Source organism: Cryptomeria japonica, chromosome 7 (assembly GCF_030272615.1).
Source record: "Cryptomeria japonica chromosome 7, Sugi_1.0, whole genome shotgun sequence".
NCBI classification, from domain to species: Eukaryota; Viridiplantae; Streptophyta; class Pinopsida; order Cupressales; family Cupressaceae; genus Cryptomeria; species Cryptomeria japonica.
The window spans coordinates 127739682-127762266 of NC_081411.1; the positions used below are offsets into that span (position 1 = coordinate 127739682).

The following is a 22585-nucleotide window of genomic DNA, read 5'->3' on the forward strand; positions in this document are numbered from 1 at the left end:
TTTTTATTCTTTTTTTTTTGACTGACATGAAAAATGACTGGATAAGTGCCTGTTATTAATTGCATAAATTTTCTAAACAACTCAAATCTTATTTTGTAAGGTGGAGGTAACATATGTGGGGGTAACATATGTGGATAGGAAATTTAAGGTAGTTTGTTAAGTAGTCATTTGTTTGTTAGAATAAGATAATATTTATTAATAATTTAAATAATTGTTTTTGTCTTTATTGTATATTTGATTGAGTTTTTTTGTCTATTTTGAACAATATATTATAATTGATTTGATGTCAACTTGCTGACTAAAATATTTCAGCTATTACTTCTTGTATTATTGAAATGTAATTGTTATATTCACAAAAGTTGATACATTGAGGTCATGGTTGGTACGCTTACAAATATTGAAAAAAAAACCATTAATTAAAGCTCAATTATATAATCAGTGGTGCTGCCCAGGTTCGAACTGGGGACCTTCAGTGTGTAAGACTGACGTGATAACCGACTACACCACAGCACCACATTGTTTAAGTGAGATCTCAGACGGAATATATTCTTCTTCTAAACAAGATAAATAAATAATGCTGAATATAAATTCAGTCTTCTGCAGTAAAGATGAATCTTACATGACAGTGGAAAATTCGTCGAAGGAGTTTCTAAACTAAACTTTTGTTTGTTTGATATTTTCTTACCCATACACAAAAACTGTTGCTGAAATCGGATGGCATGACATGTCAAGCAATACTATGTCACGTAACCAAGAATTATCAAGGTATCTTATTGTCAAAGCTATAATTTAGGTGCGGTATGAGGAAAGCTATTAAGTGTCATTAATGTCACTCTTAGTACAGGATGATAATAGATATTGGAAGAACTCTACAAAGTTTTGCTTTTCTGTAACATTTGTTTATATTGTATACTTGCTATCCTCCACTAGCATTAACCACTTGTTTCTCACAAAATCAACTTTTCTCAATGGAATGAACGAGATAAATAAATCATCACAAATATTTCTCTACTTAATAAATTGAACTCTTTTTCTTGAACCTCATGCATAACACACTACTTCAAGATATAATTATCTCAATGATACCAATTATATTTGTCAATCCTAAATTCTTTATTAGTTTGTTGTAGCTTTGCAAATTCCTCCACATCTTGTGGATCTATGTTTGTCCTTTCTTTCACATCATTTAACAACTCACCTTTTTTTGCTATAATGATATTCTTGGCATGTATCTATACCTCATATTGGATTTACATTTTTGGTTTCCTTGACTCTATCCATCATTCCTCTATTCATACAATGTTTCTCATACTATGTTAACATACAAAATTCTCCATACTCTATTAAGTAATCTAAACCTTAACTCTTGGTCCTCGATTGCAAATTCATTTCGTGGACTAAATCCCCATGCATTATGAATATAATAACATGTCCATTAGTTCATTATTCTAGCCACTAATTTGTACTACATGATCATACCTATTGTTTTATTTATTTAAATTGCCACTGCATAGTACTCATCATTGTCCTCTTCTTGTAACAAATTCTTCACATCATGAGTTTTCAAGTTGTCATCATTTATCATGCATGCTTATCATTTCATTCAGCTTCCAGCTTGCAACACCCTTTTTATTGTTACTTATGACATCCTTGTTGATTTTTATATCCTCTCACTTCCAAGGGTAGTATCATCAATTGCTTCCAACCAATAAAAGTATCATCTCCTTCTTTAGGATTCTCCTCCATTGGTAGTTGGACTTGAATAAAAAAAATATCAAGATATAGATGAGAGAAATCATTGATTTATATAGTTGATGCACACTAAGGAGTGTGAAAGCAAGAGAGAACTAGAGAAGGGAGAGATAGGAAGGATAGATAACATATCCATTAGTTCATTATTCTAGCCACTAATTTGTACTACATGATCATACCTATTGTTTTATTTATTTAAATTGCCACTGCATAGTACTCATCATTGTCCTCTTCTTGTAACAAATTCTTCACATCATGAGTTTTCAAGTTGTCATCATTTATCATGCATGCTTATCATTTCATTCAGCTTCTAGCTTGCAACACCCTTTTTATTGTTACTTATGACATCCTTGTTGATTTTTATATCCTCTCACTTCCAAGGGTAGTATCATCAATTGCTTCCAACCAATAAAAGTATCATCTCCTTCTTTAGGATTCTCCTCCATTGGTAGTTGGACTTGAATAAAAAAAATATCAAGATATAGATGAGAGAAATCATTGATTTATATAGTTGATGCACACTAAGGAGTGTGAAAGCAAGAGAGAACTAGAGAAGGGAGAGATAGGAAGGATAGATAAGACTAATTTTGTGTTGGAATAAGAATGGAAGTAGGTTGTGGAGAAGAAATGAGAATAGAAGCAAAAAGAACCCATGAAACGAGCAAAGAGGAGTAATGGTAAGACAAGAACATGCTAGAGGTAAGAAGATACCACTGTCCAACGAGTGGGGTCTAGCTTTTTTGTCCATGAAGTGAGAACTAGCAAGGAGACAACATTAGAAAAAGGAGGGTTTTAGAAATTGTATGCGAATATTCAAATGCAAGAGACTCTATGGGGAGTGGAATATGTCAATGCCATATGTGGAAACCAAGCATACTGTAAGCATTAACTTGTTTAGGTCATTCATCTAAATCACATTAATATGTGGGGGTTTTTTTATGTGACTCATATGAAATAATAGGTGAGCTTGTTTAGGTGGCTCGTCTGAAATAATAAGTACTTTTTCAATAGAATCACCTATTAGAATGATTTAAAATGAGCCACATAAACACATCAATGCTTAAAGTATGCTATTTAATCAAACCTTATGAAACTAAAACATTTAAACCTTGTTTATATAAATAAGTGATGCATACACCAGAAAACTGTAAGTTTTTAAACCATTGAATCTCCCTTAAACCGTTGGATTTTGTGAAATGCATTCATTCATTCGATCGAAAACCAGTGAAATTAGGATGCCTCAGGTCTTCACTTCCCTTGTTAAATATTGGTTGATTACTTCTGTTGATCTTTAGTTTCCTCGCATGGTAAGTCAGGACCTAAAACCATGTCTATATGTACGGTGGTGTGCGTTTGTGATTTGCAAGAAGAGGACTGAGCATGCAATCCAGTAACTGCAACAAGCGACCCTTCCTAAAATATCTGTTAAAAAGCGTGGAAATGAGCAATTTTTGGAGGTGTTAACAAAAGATGCCATTAATATTGATTGCAGGAGAGGAGAAAATACTGCAACACGATTGATAATGGCCTATGCAGGTCTCAAACCTGCGACCTTCGCGTTATTAGCACGACGCTCTAACCGAGCTAATAGGCCGCTGTGATTTAGACAGTTGAGCTAACAAGTTACTGGAATTAATCGTTTAGACAGGAAAATCTGTTTGTGTTTAACCTTAAAAAATAATACAATCGCTCATCGGATGCAAATTCCAATTGGCTACTGCAAAATTAAAACAAGAAAACAGTAAATAGATTTTTTCTCTATTTAGGTCACTGTGGGCACCGATTGAACCCGCAAGCTCTGCACACCGCAATATGCACGTTTATATGCACTAGTAACATTCTGTAAACTCTAATTCTATGTTAAAACTGATGTAATATATAATTCTCTCTCTCTATATATAATTCTCTTTATATTATCTTATATATATATAATTTTTATAAAAAAAACATATATTCATGGTCTAGACTCTCCCATCTCCATCTCTCATCCTTTTTTGGGGCTAAAACAGTAGGTACTGCACATGGCGTAAGACTCTTTCTCACCAACCCTTTATCTAGGAGCTCTTGAATTTGTCTTGCTATCTCTTCATTTTGTTGTGGAGTCATTTTATACACTACCTTGTTAGGGAGTACTGCCCCTGGTATGAAGTCAATCTGATGGCTAATGTCTCTGATAGGTGGCAGGGAATCAGGTATGTCTTCTGCAACCACTCCTTTGTATCTCTCAAGCACTTCTCTGACCTCCTTGGGTCCTACTTCACTCACACCTGTCTTCCTTTCCTCCTTGAGTTTCACAATCAAAGAAAAACCTACTCCACCTTCCTCTTTTAGTGTATCTAGGAATTCTTTTTCTCCCACCATCATCACACTAGATCCTACATGTTGTGGGTTCCCTTCTACCAATGACTGTATCCTATAAGTTACACCATCCTTTTGGAGTGAGTAAACATTCTTTTCCCCATCATGATGAGTCTTTCTGTCAAACTGCCATGGTCTACCAAGCAAAAGATGGCAAGCATCCATTGGAAGGATGTCACACAAAATTTTATCCTTATACCCCCCAATATTGAACTCTACCCATGCTTGTTCATTGATGAGTATGTGTTGCCCCTTTTTCAACCAACTGACCCTATATGGACAACTATAGGGTATCCTCTCCAAGTTCAACTTGTTTACTACTTCCAAAGATATAATGTTATCAGTAGAACCTGAGTCTATTACAACTTTACAAACCTTACCTTGAATCTTGCAGTTGACTCTAAACAAAGCCCTTCTTTGGGGTAGCTCAATCTTCACTAGTTCCTTGAGCAATGTCCTCTTGATCATTAGGTTCTCTCCCATCTCTAATGTTAAAATCAATTTAAGAGACGTCACACTCCTTGCATCTTCTTGAGTCAAAGTGGTTCTCCTCTCACCACCATGAGAAGTTGAGGCCTTCTCCAGACACTTGTAAGCTGGGTGCCCCATCAAATTGTAGTTTTAGCATCTCTGATTGTAGATCTTGATCCTCTCCCTGATCCATTTGTCCCACCTCTTCCATTAGGTCTTTTCCCTTATTAGACTCCTCTGCTACTTGAGTCCCCAACTTTCTCTCCTTGGCTAGACTCCCCACCAGACCTTTGGTTAGGAATTCTTCCTCCAAAACTGCCTCTACCTCTAAAACTTCTCCCTCCTTTACCTCTGTTACCCTACTCATTTCTTCTCTTTAGCTTTTCCTTTTCCCTTAGGACCAATTGAAAGAACTTGTTCATTGTCTCTGATGCCAAGATGTTGATCTCATCTTGGATGTTAATTCTTAGGCCATTCAAGTACCTAGCCACTTTTTTTTATTCCTCTTCTTGTCTCTTTGATCTGAGACTAAGTTTATGAAACTCCTTCAGATATGCATTCACATCAAGGTCTCTCTACCTGAGGTTCTACAAATTCTTGTACAACTGCACTTCATAGTCAATGGGCATGAATTGTGCCTTGACTTTAACCTTCATCCTTTCCTAGGAGATTATCATACTCTTCCCCTCCTTAACTCTCTCCCCTTGTACAAAGTTCCACCATGTAAGAGAAGACCCCTTCAACCTTGCCTTTGCCAACTTGACTCTCTTGTCTTCAGGGATTTCTTTGTACTCAAAATGATTGGTCAATGCCTCAATCCAGTCTATCACCTCTTCTGCTTCCATTCTTCCACTATATATAGGCAACCCATCTATGGTGTCCCTATTAACTGACTTCAAGGCATCTAAAAATGCCTTTTGATCCACAGGTATATCTTCTACTCACTTAGGGGATTCCACATCTTCTTTATCCCCTTCTTCATCAGTGTCACTTTCATCTTCCTTATCCTTACCCTTAGGCTTTTTCAATTCTTTTAGCTTGGACTCAAGCATCTCTTCAATCAATTTCTTCACTGCATCTTGTGGCATACTCTTAAGAAGCATCTTGTCAGCCTCTACTTCAACCTCTTCCTCTGACATACACTAAGACCACACCACCCAAGTGATCTTCAAAATCCTACTCTGATACCAATATGATGAGGAGGTATCAACACTTAAAGGACAACCTTGAACCAATCAACCTAAATGGCTCACAAACTCAACCAAAACCCTACTACAAAAGGGTCCTACACAACACCAAGCCAAATAATGGTTCAATGACACTTAACAATACCATGGGAGACTCAAAGACTCAAATATGTCCCCTCTCAAACAACAAAACAATCAATAGGCTTGAGTGTCTACACACACCCTTGCATACATGAGTGGGCTACTACTAAGATTTAGGGGTTTGAATGGCCCACTTGACCAATTCAACACAACAACCCTTGGAGGGGTGTTCTTACAACATCTTGACACAAACAAAACAAGATTTCATGGTCTAGACTCTCTGTACCATCAATTTTGACTCACTTGTCCACAAACAGACCTAAATTGCAATTAGGCCTCCATTTGAAGGAATCGGGTGATAACTTTTGGCACCCTGAGGATCTAAGCAAACAAATTATATTTTCAAACACCCTTTTGGGAGTTCTCAACAATACCTCACTTTTAGGTTCCAAGCCAATTTGCAGATATCCCAACCTATACTGCACCAACAAACCTAATAGGGCTATTAGGCCTACTTGACTGGACACTTTCTCCTAATTGATGACCACCACTGACCATGAAATGTTATATCAACCTCCAAAACACTCTTCTAACATATTAAAATCCCTCCATGTGCTCTACTACTCAATTCACACATATTGCACCCACTAAACCGGCCTATCACATAGAGATGCTAGACCTAGGGTTAATTCTTCATTCTCTTCACCCTTTTGGATCCTCTTAATGGATTCTGAAAATGACACATAATACAGTGGCCTATCATCTCCTACAATGTTAGAGTATTCAATTAAGGACTGATAGGCCAAAACCCATTATTAAAGTCAAACCTGAGGGGTTTAAGGGTTTTAGGCTACCCGGTAGAGATTTGCTTATAGAATGGGGTAGATATCACTTCAAAACTTCACACCAATTGAAAAATAAAGGTAAAACAATCTAGTTTTAGGATCTATGTGATGAGAATTCTTGTCAATCCACCTTCAATACGAAATCAACATAAATTAGGTGGGTTTCTAATTTTTCCAACATATTTGATGCTTCAATTTCCTTCCAATATTAACAACCTTACATCCTTCAATGTTTGGGGCCTTTAAATGTGTCTCCCAAACGACCACAACCATCTCCAACTATTTTTCAAAATGAGCTGACCATTGGAGAATCACAACTCACAAAATTGCAAAATTGTCATTACAACAAATTGACAATATGACATTTTTTGCAATGTTCAACCAACTTAGACTCTGAACAATCTTAGGACCCCAAGGATATTACATATGATTTGATTACATCAAAATGACTCAAATAAACCTTTTGTCACTTGGTCTCACAATTTACACCATTGTGACCCTTATTGACCCAAATTGATCTACAAGACCCTAAGTGACAATTTGACCCACAATTGGACAAAACTTGTCACACTCCTAAGACATTGATTACAAAAGGGGTCAATAGGGTCTTATTATATCCATTTTATACTAATAGAAGAGCATCTTGACTTTGGTTCATTCCTTCATAGGTGGTGCTCTTGCACCAGGATGATAGAAATTTCTACCAGAGAAGAGAACCTAATGGTTATCAGAATGAAGCTTTTGGAAAAGATGATAGAAGACAAGATAAGAAAGTGTTTAGGGGAAATTGTTTTAAGTGTGGAGGAGATAGACAATGTGATTTTGAATGTAAGAAGATAGAGAACACTAGGAGAACAACATTAGTTGAAGAAATCCCCATAGGATCAACTTACAAACCATAAGATAAAGAATTGTTGATGATCAGGAGAGCCCTGTGTCATACGAGAGAAGATGAAGAGCCCTTGCAGATGAGGAATTTGTTCAGGACCAGGTGTAAGGTATCTGGTAAGTGTTGTAAAGCTTTTATTGATAGTGGTAACTTGGACAATCTTGTTTTAGAGGAAATGGTGAATAAATTGGAGTCGGAAAAATTGAAACACCTTAAACCATATCAGATAGCATGGATTGAGGATGATCAAGGGTATAAGCATGGAGTTGTGTCACAATTTGGGGAAACTAAGGGTAGTCCGGTCGAACTGAGTCTGGCTAGACTACCCCTCGACTGTAAATGGCATCGGGAGACCAACTGGATTAACTTAGTTCAAATGAGTCCATTAAAAAAAATCAATTTCTGTTTATAGTTTGAAATAAGGGTAGTCCGGTCAAACTCAGTCTGGCCGAACTATCTTATGTGTCATGTGATGTGGCACAAAAAAGGTGAAAAACTCTGTATTTATGAAACTTTTCACTTTTGCTCACTTTTTCTTCAAGAAGAATTTTTTTATACAAAAATTGAAAATAATCCTTTTGTAGAGCTCAAAGCCATGAATCTAGACATAATTTTTTTATTATTTTGATTATTTTTAATATTTTTTATTAATTAAACATTGCGAGTAGCTTTTTAAAGTTAGAAAAGAGGTTGATTAGAAATTAAAAAATATATATTAAATGATATTAAAAAAAAAAAAAATTCACTAGATGAGAGAATATTCTCGAAAAGGGTATTCTTTTAGGTTAATGATAAATGGGTCAGTGCAAGAAGATGAGTCCACTTTTTGGCCAAAAAGTGGAAGTGTTTTCCCTGATTTTCAGATTTTGTCTCATTTGAGCTTAAATTTTGAAACACTTAGAGATTGAATCTTGGAAAAAGTCAGTAATATAAAAGATAGCCTTCTGAGTGTAATTTCCAAATATGTAATTTATTTTCATACCCACATAATAAAAAATAACTTTTTGAATGGAGTTCTGAAAACTATGTTTTAAAAATGTCTGTTTCAGGACCATATCATGCATGTATACGACCCACACTTTTTGACACAATTAAAATTATTTTCTCAAACCATTATGGGAAATGGTTTGTAACACACTGAAGATTGATGAGCATATTTTTCTATATTTTTTTTTCTAATATTTTTTTTTAATTAATCTTTTAATGGCTGTAATTATCTTTTTAAAAATTTGACGTGTACGACCCACATAATTTGATGTAAACTTAACATTTTTTGATTTTTTTTTTTAAATACAAAATAATTTTGTGTAGATTGATGACATATAATTTTTTTTCCAAAATTCTTTAAAATAAAAAAGTTATTAAATTAACAAAATTAGTTAATATTTCAAATTTATGGACCCGATTTAGTATAAATTAAATGAAAAATAGTTAAAATAATCAATTTTTAAATAAATTTACATATTTAGAATTTAGACAGTATAATATGAAATGGGTTTTAATTTCGTATAAAAATTCTATGATTAGAGGCATGTAAACTATTTCAGAAGTTCATATTTGTGCTTTCATTCATGGAGATTTGAATTTGTAGGTCCATGTCTCAGGTGTGGCCATCCTAGGCCTATCCCGGGCCTAATCCCGAGCCAAGTGGTGGGTTGTGGAATCAACTTCCACAAAACAGGCCCCCATTTTCAAACAAGGGCGACTTGTGGAAAAAAATGGAAAAATGCGATTTAGAAACGGAAACGGGCCCCCGTTTTTAAAAACAAGCCCCCGTTTCTAAAAAAAGGGCCCCCCTTTTTAAAAACAGGCCCCCGTTTCTAAAAAATGGGCCCCCATTTTGTTTAAAAGTGGGCACCGATTTTAGAACAAAATGGGGGCCCATTTTGTTTTGCTTCGGACCCCCATTACCTTTCAGCTCGGGAGCCCAAAGCATAAACGGGCCCCCATTTTTTGAAAACGGGCCCCCGTTTAAGAGCGTGTTTTCCAACACGCAGACTTCCGCGAATTTGTGACTCATTACCTTGCACTTGCCCAAATTTAGTAGTGAAAATGTGATGTCGAATGAAAACTATCAAATTTAGCTATGTTGGACATCAAAATATTTTAACAAGAAAATTATACATCAAAATTAATTTTTTTTTAACACAACATATATATGTTGTCTATTTGGAAAAAATAAAAATAAAAAATAAAAAGTCTATTTTCTTTTTTTTTGGTGACGCCGACTAGAACCCCTGATTTTTAAAAATTTTGAGCAATGAAAAATCTAACTTTCAATTTATTAAAAAAATATCAATTTTTTTCTTATTTTAAAAAAAAATAACAGACATAAATATCATTCATATTTCTACATTTGATCAGTTTACATCATTTCAAAATTCAATTTAGAAATGCCACTTTTATGCGGTCGAAGTTAAATAGTTTTAGTTGTGTTGTCCAGTTCCTTTATAAAAGTGTGACCCAACATTCTTCTTTTATCCATAAGTTGTTAGTGATTGAGAAATGCTTGGTGAAATTGAAAATTATCATGATGAAGTCATGTACATGATATTATGCCTATGGATATTTATCACATTTTGTTGGGTATACCTTGGCAGTTTGACAGACAGGCGATGCATGATGGAAGAAAGAACACATACACTATTGTAGAAAATGGGATGAAGAAAATTGGGCATTACCCATGGAGGAGCATTTGAAGAGTGAAGTTTGTATGAATGCTAGAATTTGTTTAGTGGATGGAAGGAAATTCTTGGATGGAATAAGACATGAGAATGTGTGTTTTGTCTTAGGTCCTAAGAAGACTGAGAACCTAGAGCATGAAGAAAAAAACCAGAGGAGATAAGGGCATTACTGACAGAGTATGAGGACATCATTATAGATAATGTACCTGATGGATTACCACCTATAGGGAGTATCAATCATTGCATGGACCTGATTCCTAGAGCTAGTTTGCCTAATAAATTTGCACACTAGATGACATCGATAGAGAATGAAGAGTTGAATAAACAAGTGTAGGAATTGTTGAAAAAAGGTTTGATCAGAGAAAGTTTGAGTCTTTGTGCAATGCCAGTTGTGTTAGCACCTAAGAAGGATGGAAAATGGAGGATGTGTACTGATTCCAGAGCAATAAACAAGATCACAGTGAAGTACCTGTTTCCTTTACTTGGGATGAATTACATAATGGATTGCTTGAGTGGAGCTAGATACTACACAAAGATAGATTTGAAGAGTGGATATTATTAGATCAGAATCACAAAATGAGATGAGTGGAAGATGCCATTTAAGACAAATGAAGGATTGTATGAATGGTTGATGATGCCTTTAGGGTTGATTAATGAACCAAGTACTTTCATGAGGTTGATGAATGAGGTATTGAAGAAATTTTTGGGTAAGTTTGTTAATCTATATTTGGATGACATTCTGATTTTCAATAAGACAAAAGATGAGCATTTGTTGTATTTAAGACAAGTTTTGCAGAGGTTGAGAGAAGTTGTTGATAAATCTTAAGAAATCTACTTTCATAAAGGAAGAGAGCCTATTTAGGATTTCACATATCTATTGATGGATTGAATATGGACCTTGAGAAGGTAAGAGAAATTGTTGAATGGCCTACACCAGAAAGCATTGGAGAGGTAAGATCATTTCATGTATTAGATAGTTTCTACCAAAAGTTTATCAGAAATATCAGTTCAGTTTGTAGTCCTATGACTAAGACAAAGAAAGGAGATATGAAAGAATTCAAGTGGAGAACTGGAGCAAATAGAAGTTTTGAACTATTAAAGAAGAAGGTGATTGAGTAGCCTGTGTTGGCTTTAGTGGATTTCAACAAAGTATTTCAAGTGGACTGTGATGCAAGTGAGAATGCAATTGGAGTAGTATTAAGTTAGGAAGGGAGAGCAATAGCTTATTTTAGTGAGAAATTGAATGATGCTAAAAGGAGATATTCAATGTATGATCAGGAATTTTATGTCATAGATCAAGCCTTGAAAAAGTGGAGACATTACCTATTGCCTAAGGAATTTGTGTTGTATATTGATCATCAAGCCTTACAGTATTTGAACAGTCGGAGTAAGTTGAATCAAAGACATACGAGATAGGTAGAATTTTTGCAAAGTTACACCTTTGTGTTGAAGCATAGAAGTGGGAAGTCAAAATAAGTTGTTGATGTATTGAGTAGGAGAAGAAATTTGCTGACAGAGATGAGAGTGACAATAGTAGGATTTGAGGAGTTAAAGATCTTGTATGATGATGACCCGGATTTTGCAGAACCTTGGAGAGCATGTAGAGAACCGGTTATGGTGGGTAGAAGTCAATGGCTAGATTATTTCATTCAAAATGGGATGATATTCAGAGGAGTTCAGTTGTGCATACCTAAGAGTTCTATGAGGGAGAATTTGATAAAGGAGAAGCATAGTGGAGGATTAGCCAAACACTTTGGTATTGACAAAATAGTAGCATTGGTAAGTGAATATTACTTTTGGCCTTAGATTCATAAGTATGTTAGGAGACTTGTGCAGAGTTGTATATTTTGTCAAGTTACAAAGGGCAGTAGCCAGAATGTGGGATTATATAAACCTTTGGCAGTACCGGAGAGACCTTGAGAGGATATAAGCATAGATTTCATACTTGGATTGCTTAAGACTCAAAGGGGAAATGATTCTACATTTGTGGTGGTGGATAGATTCTCGAAGATGGCTCATTTCATACCTTGTAAGAAGACATCAGATGCAGTGCATGTAGTTGACTTATTTTTTCAAGGAAGTGGTGAGATTGCATGGATTACCTAAAAGCATATTTTAGGATAGTGATACTAAGTTTGTTGGTTATTTTTTGAGAATACTTTGGAAAAAGACAAAGACAAATTTGAAATTCAATTCTAATTTTCACATACTAATGGACAGGCAGAAGTAGTAAACCAGAGCTTGGGAAATTTGTTGAGATGCTTGGTTGGAGAAAAGACCAAAAGTTGGGATTTGATTCTTACACAAGAAGAGTTTGCCTACAACAATTTAGTAAACAAGAGTACTAGAAGGATACCTTTTGCGACTATTACCAGAGAACACCCTAGACAAATATCAGAATTGAGAGATATCAGTCATGAAGACAAGAGGAGTGCAGAGGTAGAAGAATTTGCAAACCATATGAAGGACTTACATATTCAAGTTAAGAAGCATTTGGAGGAAATAAACATCAAATATAAGGAGAAAGAAAATGAGAAGAGAAGACATAAGGAATTTAAAGTTGGCAATGAAGTGATGGTATATCTAAGAAGAGAAAGATTTCTAGTTTGAACCTATAACATGCTACAGATGAGAAAGTTTGGACCTTGTAAGATCTTGAGGAAATTTAGTTCCAGAAATGCATATCAAACGGAGTTACTAGATAGTTTGAGTATTTAACCTATATTTAACATTGCAGATCTACAATAGTATCATGAATCAAAATTCAGTGAAGATAGTATTGCAAACTTGGAGAAATAGTTTCCCTAGAAGGAACTAGAGTAGATTGAAGATATTTTGGATAGAAGGATTGAGCATAATACCCAGAAAAATCAATACATCGAGTATCTTGTAAAATGGAAGGATAGACTAGTTGAAGATTTGTCTTGGATTTCTAAGGCAAAGGTAGACCGCCTTTGTTTTCCTCTGACCATAATAAAGTGACAAACTCTCTTTTTCAACAAACCCGGATGTCTAATGCAAGAGCATCCTCGGTTCTTGGCAATCTTGCATCAACCAAAAACATTTATTTTCAAATTGTTTTCTGTTTCGCAGCTTCAACAATTCTTTTTGCATTTTTTGGCATTTCCTCACCACATTTTGTGGGGTTGGATTTTTCTTGAGGCCATTATCATCTTCCTTATTGCTAAGCCGCAGAGCATTTGGATCATTTTCCAGCAAGTTATTGATTTCGGATTTCGAGACAGCTTTCTAGCTTTGGATACCAGAATCATTTGGACCTATTTTCCTATTGGAGAATCTTGTGGATCCTTTCCATAGCTTGTGGAGCTTCATATCATTGATTCCAATGTTCCTTGGCTTGTGATCGACCTTCCCTTTGATCCGCACTTCATCATTTAGATTTTTTAGAGGAATCTCTTTGGCAAAGGTTGACCTATTGGTTTTAAACGTTTTGATGTTGTTCTTTGACATTTGATCCCTTTTGGGCCGACTGGATCTTATTGGATCATATAAATAATTGTAAATGAGCATTAGAATTTATTCTAGAGAAGTTATAAGATAGACCTAAGATTTAGAGGTCTGTAGTTGACCAATTTTGTAGTTAAGCATGTATGTAGCAGGCCAGTAAGCCAAATCTTGTCACCTGAATGTTATTGGTTATCCATAATAAATTTTCATGATCTAATTCCTTCAGTTCTACATTTCCTCCATCATATCCTTTTGTTTCCATTGTGTTTACTCTTGCTACCGGGTCTAGATTGATCTCTTTGAGATCCCTCCTAACTGGTGGTTGCACTAGAATTAGAATTAAAGTAAGAATTAAAATTAAGGCTAAGGTTTTAAAATCAAAGTTAAAATTAAGGATAGAGTTTGACCAAAGTATGAGGGTAATTAAGAACACTTATACATCCCAATACACCAACCTTTTAAAGGTATTCTTCAACACCATTTTTTTGGATGAAATGATTTTCTTAAATGTTTAAATAGTTAGCCTAAGCTACAATACAACTCCAAAATGTTCTCTAATACTTATGCTGCATTGACACCTATGTGCATTCTAGTGGTGTTATCTCATGCCTATATTGATTCAATGTACCCATGATCATTGCATACATCTTATGTTGCCATATTGTGTATTCAGTTCCATATCATATTATCCCATTAAGGAGCATCATGCCACCCCCATGATCACGTATAAGAACTTTTTTTTTCATATCACGCTTCTCAAGACATCCTTTCGTATTATAGGTCTCATGATTTCCACATTTTATATTATGTTATAATTGTTTGTCCTTTTACATTACAAGTAATATACCTCTTTTATACTATTTTTCACTCACATGTTTGATTATGTCCTTAGAAAAAGTTTAGAGCATCAAATACATAAGTTATAACAACTTCCCCTATCCTATTGTATGTGTTTTCTATCTTTATCATGTCCTAAGAGTGACATTAGTGACACTATTATTTCCTCATGTACCACACTTATACTATGCCTATAGGCCCATTTCAACCTTATGATTTTCTCATACTACCGAAAACAAGATGCCTTGATGATATCTCTAGTCATATGATTTATATCATTATGATTTTCAATTTTTAGTTACTTTTTTGTCATGCGTGATGCTATCAATGACACTTACTTTGTATATTCATGTACTTACATTTACTTTTCGTGTACTATTTTGCTTAACTCTAATTTATTTCACCTATTCTACTCCAACAAGTGGAGAAAAAGCATATTATCCATTCCTATGTTGAAATTTAAGGTAGTGACTTGTGTTTCACATATACTTATCATTGAATATTGATAAAATATTGATTGTACAACATGGTAGTTCTTGATATGCCATACCATACTATTTCATTAATACTTTATATGTACAAGTTTATAGAAAAATGCCAACCCTACTCCTATTTATTCATTACCTTAGATAATTATATAAAGCTATTAATTTGTGCTTCTTTTACTTGTGAGACAAAAGATTCTCATTGCGCATGTTTTCTCTATTTCTAAGGTTTTTAGAAGTGTGCATGCTTAGGTGAAAGCAAATACACAAATATATCTAGTTTGATCCCTCAATTTTTGAGGACTCTATCATCTTTTTTATTTATTAATATTTACTCTAAGGGTGATTACATGGAAATGAGTGACAAAAGTTGTCAAAATGACAAATACTTTTTAAAAATTAAATAAACTTAAACTTGGATATATAATCAAGATGCTTACACTCAAAATATAAAGATATGATTAGAATAAGAATTATACTATCTCGAGTCTAGTTTATAAAAGTACTAAGGTGTTTAACAAATATTTAATTAAGAGGGTCAAATATTGACTATACACAAAGTGTTCCTTTTTTATCACTAGAATCTAATTTTGTATATGATGTGATGATAAAGAGGGGAAAGTGAGATAGTTGGCAGCCACTTAGGAACAAGAGTCAATGAGAAGAGGGTCAATGCATTTTTTTTTAATTACATATATCTATTACACATTATACTTATAATATTAAAATACTTCAACATACAAAAAAATGTTAGGGTAATACAAAAGCACATTTATAAAATCTACTAGGATCAAGTTTTGAACAAAGATGAATAAAAAGAAAGGGTAAAATCTATAAAGCAGAGGTTGTTAATGCAACGTCAATAAAAGGTGGACTTTTTTCATGAAATGTCTCCCACATATCTCCAATGGAAATAGCATCAATCAACTCCCAACCAATAAGAGCATCATCTTCCTTTTCAAGATTCTCCTCATTAGGGGTTAGACATGATGAGTTGTAATTTGAGGGAAATTGTTAATTTATAAAATTGATACACGCAAGGGAGTGCAAAAGAAAGAGAAAATTGAAGAAAGGTGAGGTGGGTAGGATAATAGGGAGTAAATTGCATCTTGGAATAGGAACAAAAGGAGGTCATAGGGAAACAATGAGACTAGTAGCAAAAAGACACACTCAGGAAGTCTAATATGATTGAGTCCTAAACAAAGATGGATAAAAATAAAGGACAAAGCCCACAAAACACTAGCCAACTAATACAATTCTAGTAGAAGGTGAATCCTAATCATCAGACTTACCCGACATATCCAAGGGCAATATCATTGATCAACTCCCAACTAATGAGTGTCATATTATTCTTCATGATTATCCTCAATTTGGGTGGTCAAACACTAATTGAGAAAATTATGAGTCACAAACAGGGGAAAATATTGATTTATAGAGTTGACGCACACAAGGGAGTGTGAGGGAAAGAGAGAAGTGAAGAAGGGAAAGGAAATAAGAATAGATAGAGAAGGAATAGATAGAGAAGGGGAAATTGCACATTGGAATAAGAATGAAAAGAGGTTGTAGCATAGCAGTGAGACTAGTAGCAAAAAGGTAGGCTTATAAATTCTAATAAGATCAAGTCCTAAAATAGGATGTATAAAAATAAATGACAAAGCTAATAGAACACTAGACAGCTAATACAATGCAAACAAAAGTGCATCCTAATCATCAACCTTCCCCACACATCTTTAAGGGTACTATTGTCAACTGGCTCCCATCCAATAGGAGTGTCATCTTCTTCTTAGGGATTATCCCGAATGATTGGTTGGACATGAATTGAAGAAATGATGAGTTTTGGATGAAGAAAAATATTGATTTATATAGTTAATGCGCACAAGGGAGTGTGAGAAAAAGAGGAGTGAAGAATGGAGAGATGGAAAGGATAGATAAGGTTAAATTGTGTGTCAGAATAGGAATGAAAGGAGGCTTCAGGGAAGTAATGAGACTAGTAGCAAATATAACCTACGAAAGGAGTCACAAGTAGCGATGGTAAGACAAAGAGAAGACACTAGAGGTAAGAAGATGCAATTGTCCAATGAATAGGATCTAGTTTGTATGTCCATGAAGTGAGAGCTAGCAAGGAGATAGCGTGAGAAATAGAGAGAAGTTTTAGAAATCTTTTATGAGTATTCAAATTTGAGAGATATTCCATGGAGACAAGAATATGTCAATATCATGTGAGGTGGCCAAATACAAACTAAACATTTATATGTTTAAATTATCCATCTCCAATCACATTAATAATTAGATTTGTTAAGGTAATTTATTTGAAACAATATGAATAAAACTTCCAATAAGATTCACTTGAAGCATTTGCAGGTATAACACTGCAGGAAGCTACCTGCAAGAACGAATATTTTGCTTCCAGTTAAGTATGTGATATAAGCTAACAGCCATGCAACCTCTTATCCGCTAGAAAAGAGAAAAAGAGCATTTTTTTTGCGGCGCTGAGAGGATCGCTTCATTAATATTCATATTAATAGAGAGGAGAATCTACAGTAGCATGATTGAAATGCGAGAAGCAATAAAATACCACCATTAGTATCTCCCTAATTATGGCCCATGCAGGTCTCGAACCTGCGACCTTCGCGTTATTAGCACGACGCTCTAACCAGCTGAGCTAATAGGCCACTGTGGCCATCGACCGAAGCCAGAAGCTCACCACACCACAATATGTACGTCTATAAAGAAACAATCTGTATTCTCTAATTCAATGTTAAACATTGTTGTAATTCATTTAGAAATCAGTTACCAATAGTTCATCTTAGATAATCTGTTATATATATATATATATATATATAATCTTTTGAAAATATAAAAATTTACATACAAATATATAATCTTTTAAAAATATAAATTTTTAAAATTACATATAATTATAAGATAAGGATTAAAATTATCGTAGATTTAAAATTAGAGTTAACGTTAGGACAAGAATTAGAGTAAAAATTAGGGTTAGAGTTTAAATTAAGATATAAGAAGAATTAGGCATACATACATCTCAACACACCAAGTTTCTAAAGGTATTCTTCAACACTAGATTTTCTAGTGAAGTAATTTTCTCAAATGATTTAGTTAGTCCAAGCTACAATACAACTCCAAAATTTATTTTGATGCTTATGCTACATTGACACATATGCATATAATAATGGTAATATCTCATTGTTGTATTGCTTCCATGTATCCATGATCATCCATAAAACTTATGTTGCCATATTGTGCACTCATTGTCATATTGCACATTCAATGCTATATTATATTATTATATTAATGAGTGTCATGTCATCCTTATGATGTACATCCACCTTCTTTTCATATCATGCTTCTCAAGTCATCCTTTTAGATTCGGGTTCTTGTGCTTTACCCATTCTATATTGTGTTATAATTGCTTATTCTTGTACATTAGAAGCAATATAGCTCTCATACTATTTTGCACTCATATGTTTGATTATGTTCTTATAGATAATTTTACAACATAAAAAACATCACAACTTCCCCTATCCTATTATGTGTGTTTTCATTCTTTATCATACATGAAAAGTGACACTATTTTCTCCTCATAGCACACTTATATTTTGCCTCTAGGCCCATTTGAACCATATAATTTTCTGATGTTAGGGACATCAAGATACCTTTTTGATATCTCTAGTATATATGATTTACATGATTATGCTTTGATTTTTACTTACTTTTTTATCATGTGATATTATTCATGACTCTTTATTTGTATATTCATGTGTTTACATTCACTTTTCATATGTAGTATTGTTTTTTACTCTAATTTATTTGACTTGTTTTATGCAAACACGTGGAGGAAAGGCATATATCATCACAAGCATTCCTATGTTGAGATTTAAGGTAGCAACTGATGTTATGCATATACTTATTATTGCTTATTGATATATCTTAATTACATGACATGGTAGTGCTTGATATGTCATACCATCCTTTTTAGTAACACTTTTTTGTACAAGTAAAATTTTGTAAATATACATATTGCACATGGTTTCTCTATTTTGCAAGTCCTTATGGAGTGTGTATGCTAAAGAAAAAACAAACACACACATACATCTAGTTTGGTCCATTATTTTTTATGGAATCCATCATCCTTTTTATATATAAATGTTTAAGAGTAATTGTATGGAAATGAGACACAAAAGATGGTCAAATTGGCCACCTTTTCTTTTTCTAAAATCAAATGAACTTAATCTTGAATATATAATTAAAGATGCTTACACGTAAAATTTGAAGATGTGATTAGAATAAGAATTTACTAGTTTGAGTAGTTTCTAACTACTAAGATGTTTAATAAATAATTAAGATTAAAAAAAAGCATTGCATGCACATGAATTGTTCCTATGTTTTTCTCTAAAATATAAGAGTGTATGGTACATACCTCTTTTTCTCATGTTAAAGTATTTTTCAAAATAAATTGGTAAAATAATAGCTAAGTGCAAGAACTATTAGTTGTATATTTTATATAATTTTTACTACGTTTAATAGTTATTTTGAAAGTGAGTGTGCAAATCATTTAACTTCCACCAAAAGAATTGAAAATGTAATTATTTTGTTGAACTTGTATACAATGAAGTGTTAGACAATCTTGTTTAATTTTTTTCCAAATTTAAATAAAAGGATAAAAATTTAAAGGAAAAAGAAATGCTTATGTAAATTAGAATAGAAAAATAAAAGAATTATGAGAACATTAATAGGATTAACTTAGAATAAACATTTTAGTTTATTTTAAAGAGTTCAAAAATATGATTAGAAAATTAAGAAGTCCAACATTTTGCTATTAGTTTTGTTAAATTTTGTTATCAAAAAACTAGATTAAATAAAGATGAAGTATTGAAATGTTTATCAATGTAAGTGGAAAAGGCCCAAGAAAATTCTATGAAATATATGTTTTTTGGAAGGTGTAAATTGACTACAATTGTTACGCATATATTTATTTAATCGTTTAGACTAGCTTCTACAACAAGACACAACTAGTTGAACTTTACCGTAAATATTAATCAATTCATATCCAAAACGGATTTAAATTTTAATAAATTATGAGTTATGGACAAATGTATACGTAATATAAGGAGCTAGCGGATAAATTACTCCTCGAGCTTTTCTGTCCATTAATCCAAGTATAATATTTGATCTGCAGAAAGGCCATTCATTGGAAATTTGGAGGTATTATTAAATCATTTCTGCAATTTCCTTCTTACCAGATACTGAAAACGGAAACTACGAGGAAAGAGGCATACGTAGTTGAATTGCAATTGAACACTCTCATGTCGGTTTCGTTAGACCCTACCATGACTCAACAGTGGCATCTTCATGAGTTATTTAATGGTGCTGCCCAGCTTTACCATTTCTATAACTTTCTTTCTCTGTAAAAGCTTGCTCTCAAGGCAATTCCACAAAAATGGCAATGGAGATGTGGTCGAATCTCGGGACGCTCACGGCAACCATATTTTTCTTGGCAACAATGGCCAGGAAATACCTCCCTCGTGAACTCTACGAAAATTTCAGAGAACCACTGCGCAGGATTGCCCGATTTCTGTCCCCATACATAATTTTGGTGATTGAGGAGAACGAAGGCATCAGGATCAGCGATCTTTACGAATCAGTGCAGATTTATTTGAGCACGCTATCCTCTTCCGCCGCCGCCAGATTGAAGCTCAGCAAACCCCAAAAGGCCACGGCTTTTACCTTCACCATGGACAAGGGCCAACAAATCATGGACGAATTTCAGGGCTTCAATGCTTGGTGGACTCTCCGTAGCAGAGAATGCAAGCCGCCTCTCTTCTCCAGGTATAACGCCTCTGACGAAAAGCGCCACTTTGAGCTCAAATTCCACAAGAAGAACAAAGCCAGGGTTTTTGAAACCTATCTTCCGCATGTAATTGCGGAGGCCAAAATCTTGGAGTTGAAAAACCGGCAGCGGAAGATTTACACCAACAAAGGGGGTAAATCGCACTCGTACGAGGACAGAAACCGCGTTTGGACGCCGATGGTTTTCGAACACCCTGCAACTTTTGAAACCCTAGCTCTTGACCCAGAGGTAAAGGATGACATAATGGAGGACTGCAGAAAGTTTTCTCAGAGGGAAAGTTATTATAAGAAGGTCGGCCGTGCGTGGAAAAGGGGTTATTTGCTCTACGGCCCGCCCGGCACCGGAAAATCTAGCATGATCGCTGCCATTTCGAATTTCCTGGAGTATGATATTTATGACCTGGAATTAACCGAGGTCAAGAGCAACACCGAGCTAAGAAAGCTTTTGATCGGGACGACAAATAAGTCTATTATTGTGATTGAGGACATCGACTGCTCACTGGATTTGTCCGACCGGAAAAAGAAGGCGAAGAAAAAGAGCAAGGAAGAGCAAAACCCTAAGAAAGAGGAGAACGACAATGACGATAGCAGGGTTACTTTGTCTGGGGTTTTGAATTTTACAGACGGTTTGTGGTCGTGCTGTGGCAGTGAAAAGATTATTATTTTTACCACGAATCATGTTGATCGGCTGGACCCTGCACTTCTTCGATCGGGCCGCATGGATAAGCATATTCATTTGTCTTTCTGCACTTTTTCTGCGTTTAAAGTTCTTGCTCGAAATTATCTTGGGGTGGAAAATCATCCTCTGTTTGAAAAGGTTGAGGTTTTGATGAAGAAGGCGGAGATCACGCCGGCGGATGTGACTGAGGAATTGATGAGGGTGAGTGACGATCCCACCGCTGCTCTTGAAAAGTTGATCGAGACTTTGCAACGGGCTTTGGAAACTGCTGCCGTGAAAAATGAGGTTTCACCGGAGAATGAAAGTGTAGAAGACACTTTAGTTGCAGAGGGATCTCCTCCAGTCGCTGTCATAGGTGAAGGTTCCAGTTTAAATTGAAAAGTTTCAGCAGAATAGGAATATGCTTGAACTCAATAGGAATATGCTTGAACTCAATGTCGTTTTTTTTTTCTAGTAAACAAGTAAACGTAACTTGTTATATTTGTTAATTTCTTTTTTCCAAATCTAGAAAGAGTAGAAGACAATTTAGTTGCAGAGTATTTTCTCCGGTCGTTGGTATAAGTGAAGATTCAAGTTTAAATTGAAAAGTTCTAGAAAACTCAATGTCTTCCATTTTTGTTCTTGATATACTGTGTGCTTGGCTATTCTCGTCGATCACGAGGAAAACTCCTATCATAAGAAAATAATTTGTAATTTTATTTCAGGATAATTTCTCTATTTATGCAGTTTAATCATTAAACTTCGTTGTTCTTATTAGCTCATGACTTTAATGTCTAGTTTTATTTTGACAGACATGAAAAATGATTGGATAAGTGCTTGTTAGTACTTGCTGTTAAGTTAGTACTATTGTAATGGTTGCTCTCTATTTTGGGTAACTCGTTATTATTCAATTGTTTCTCCACCAAACTCGTTATTATTCAATTGTTTCTCCACCAATTAGACCTAAGAGTTTTGGTTTTGATATATTTTTAAAAATTTTAT

General features: G+C 34.5%; 1 protein-coding gene and 2 non-coding genes across 3 annotated transcripts; 1 reads left to right on the forward strand and 2 right to left on the reverse strand.

The window, feature by feature from the left end:
• Window positions 1-439: 439 nt before the first annotated feature.
• Window positions 440-513, reverse strand: TRNAV-UAC (transfer RNA valine (anticodon UAC)). Its single transcript has one exon. It is a non-coding gene; the product is annotated as a tRNA-Val (tRNA).
• A 17142-nt stretch (window positions 514-17655) lies between these two features.
• Window positions 17656-17729, reverse strand: TRNAI-AAU (transfer RNA isoleucine (anticodon AAU)). The gene has a single exon. It is a non-coding gene; the product is annotated as a tRNA-Ile (tRNA).
• A 2678-nt stretch (window positions 17730-20407) lies between these two features.
• On the forward strand, window positions 20408-22240 carry LOC131072306 (AAA-ATPase ASD, mitochondrial). The gene has a single exon (XM_058008452.2). The coding sequence runs from the start codon at window positions 20516-20518 to the stop codon at window positions 21980-21982; it is 1467 nt and encodes a 488-aa protein (XP_057864435.2). The 5' UTR covers window positions 20408-20515; the 3' UTR covers window positions 21983-22240.
• The last annotated feature ends 345 nt before the right edge of the window (window positions 22241-22585 follow it).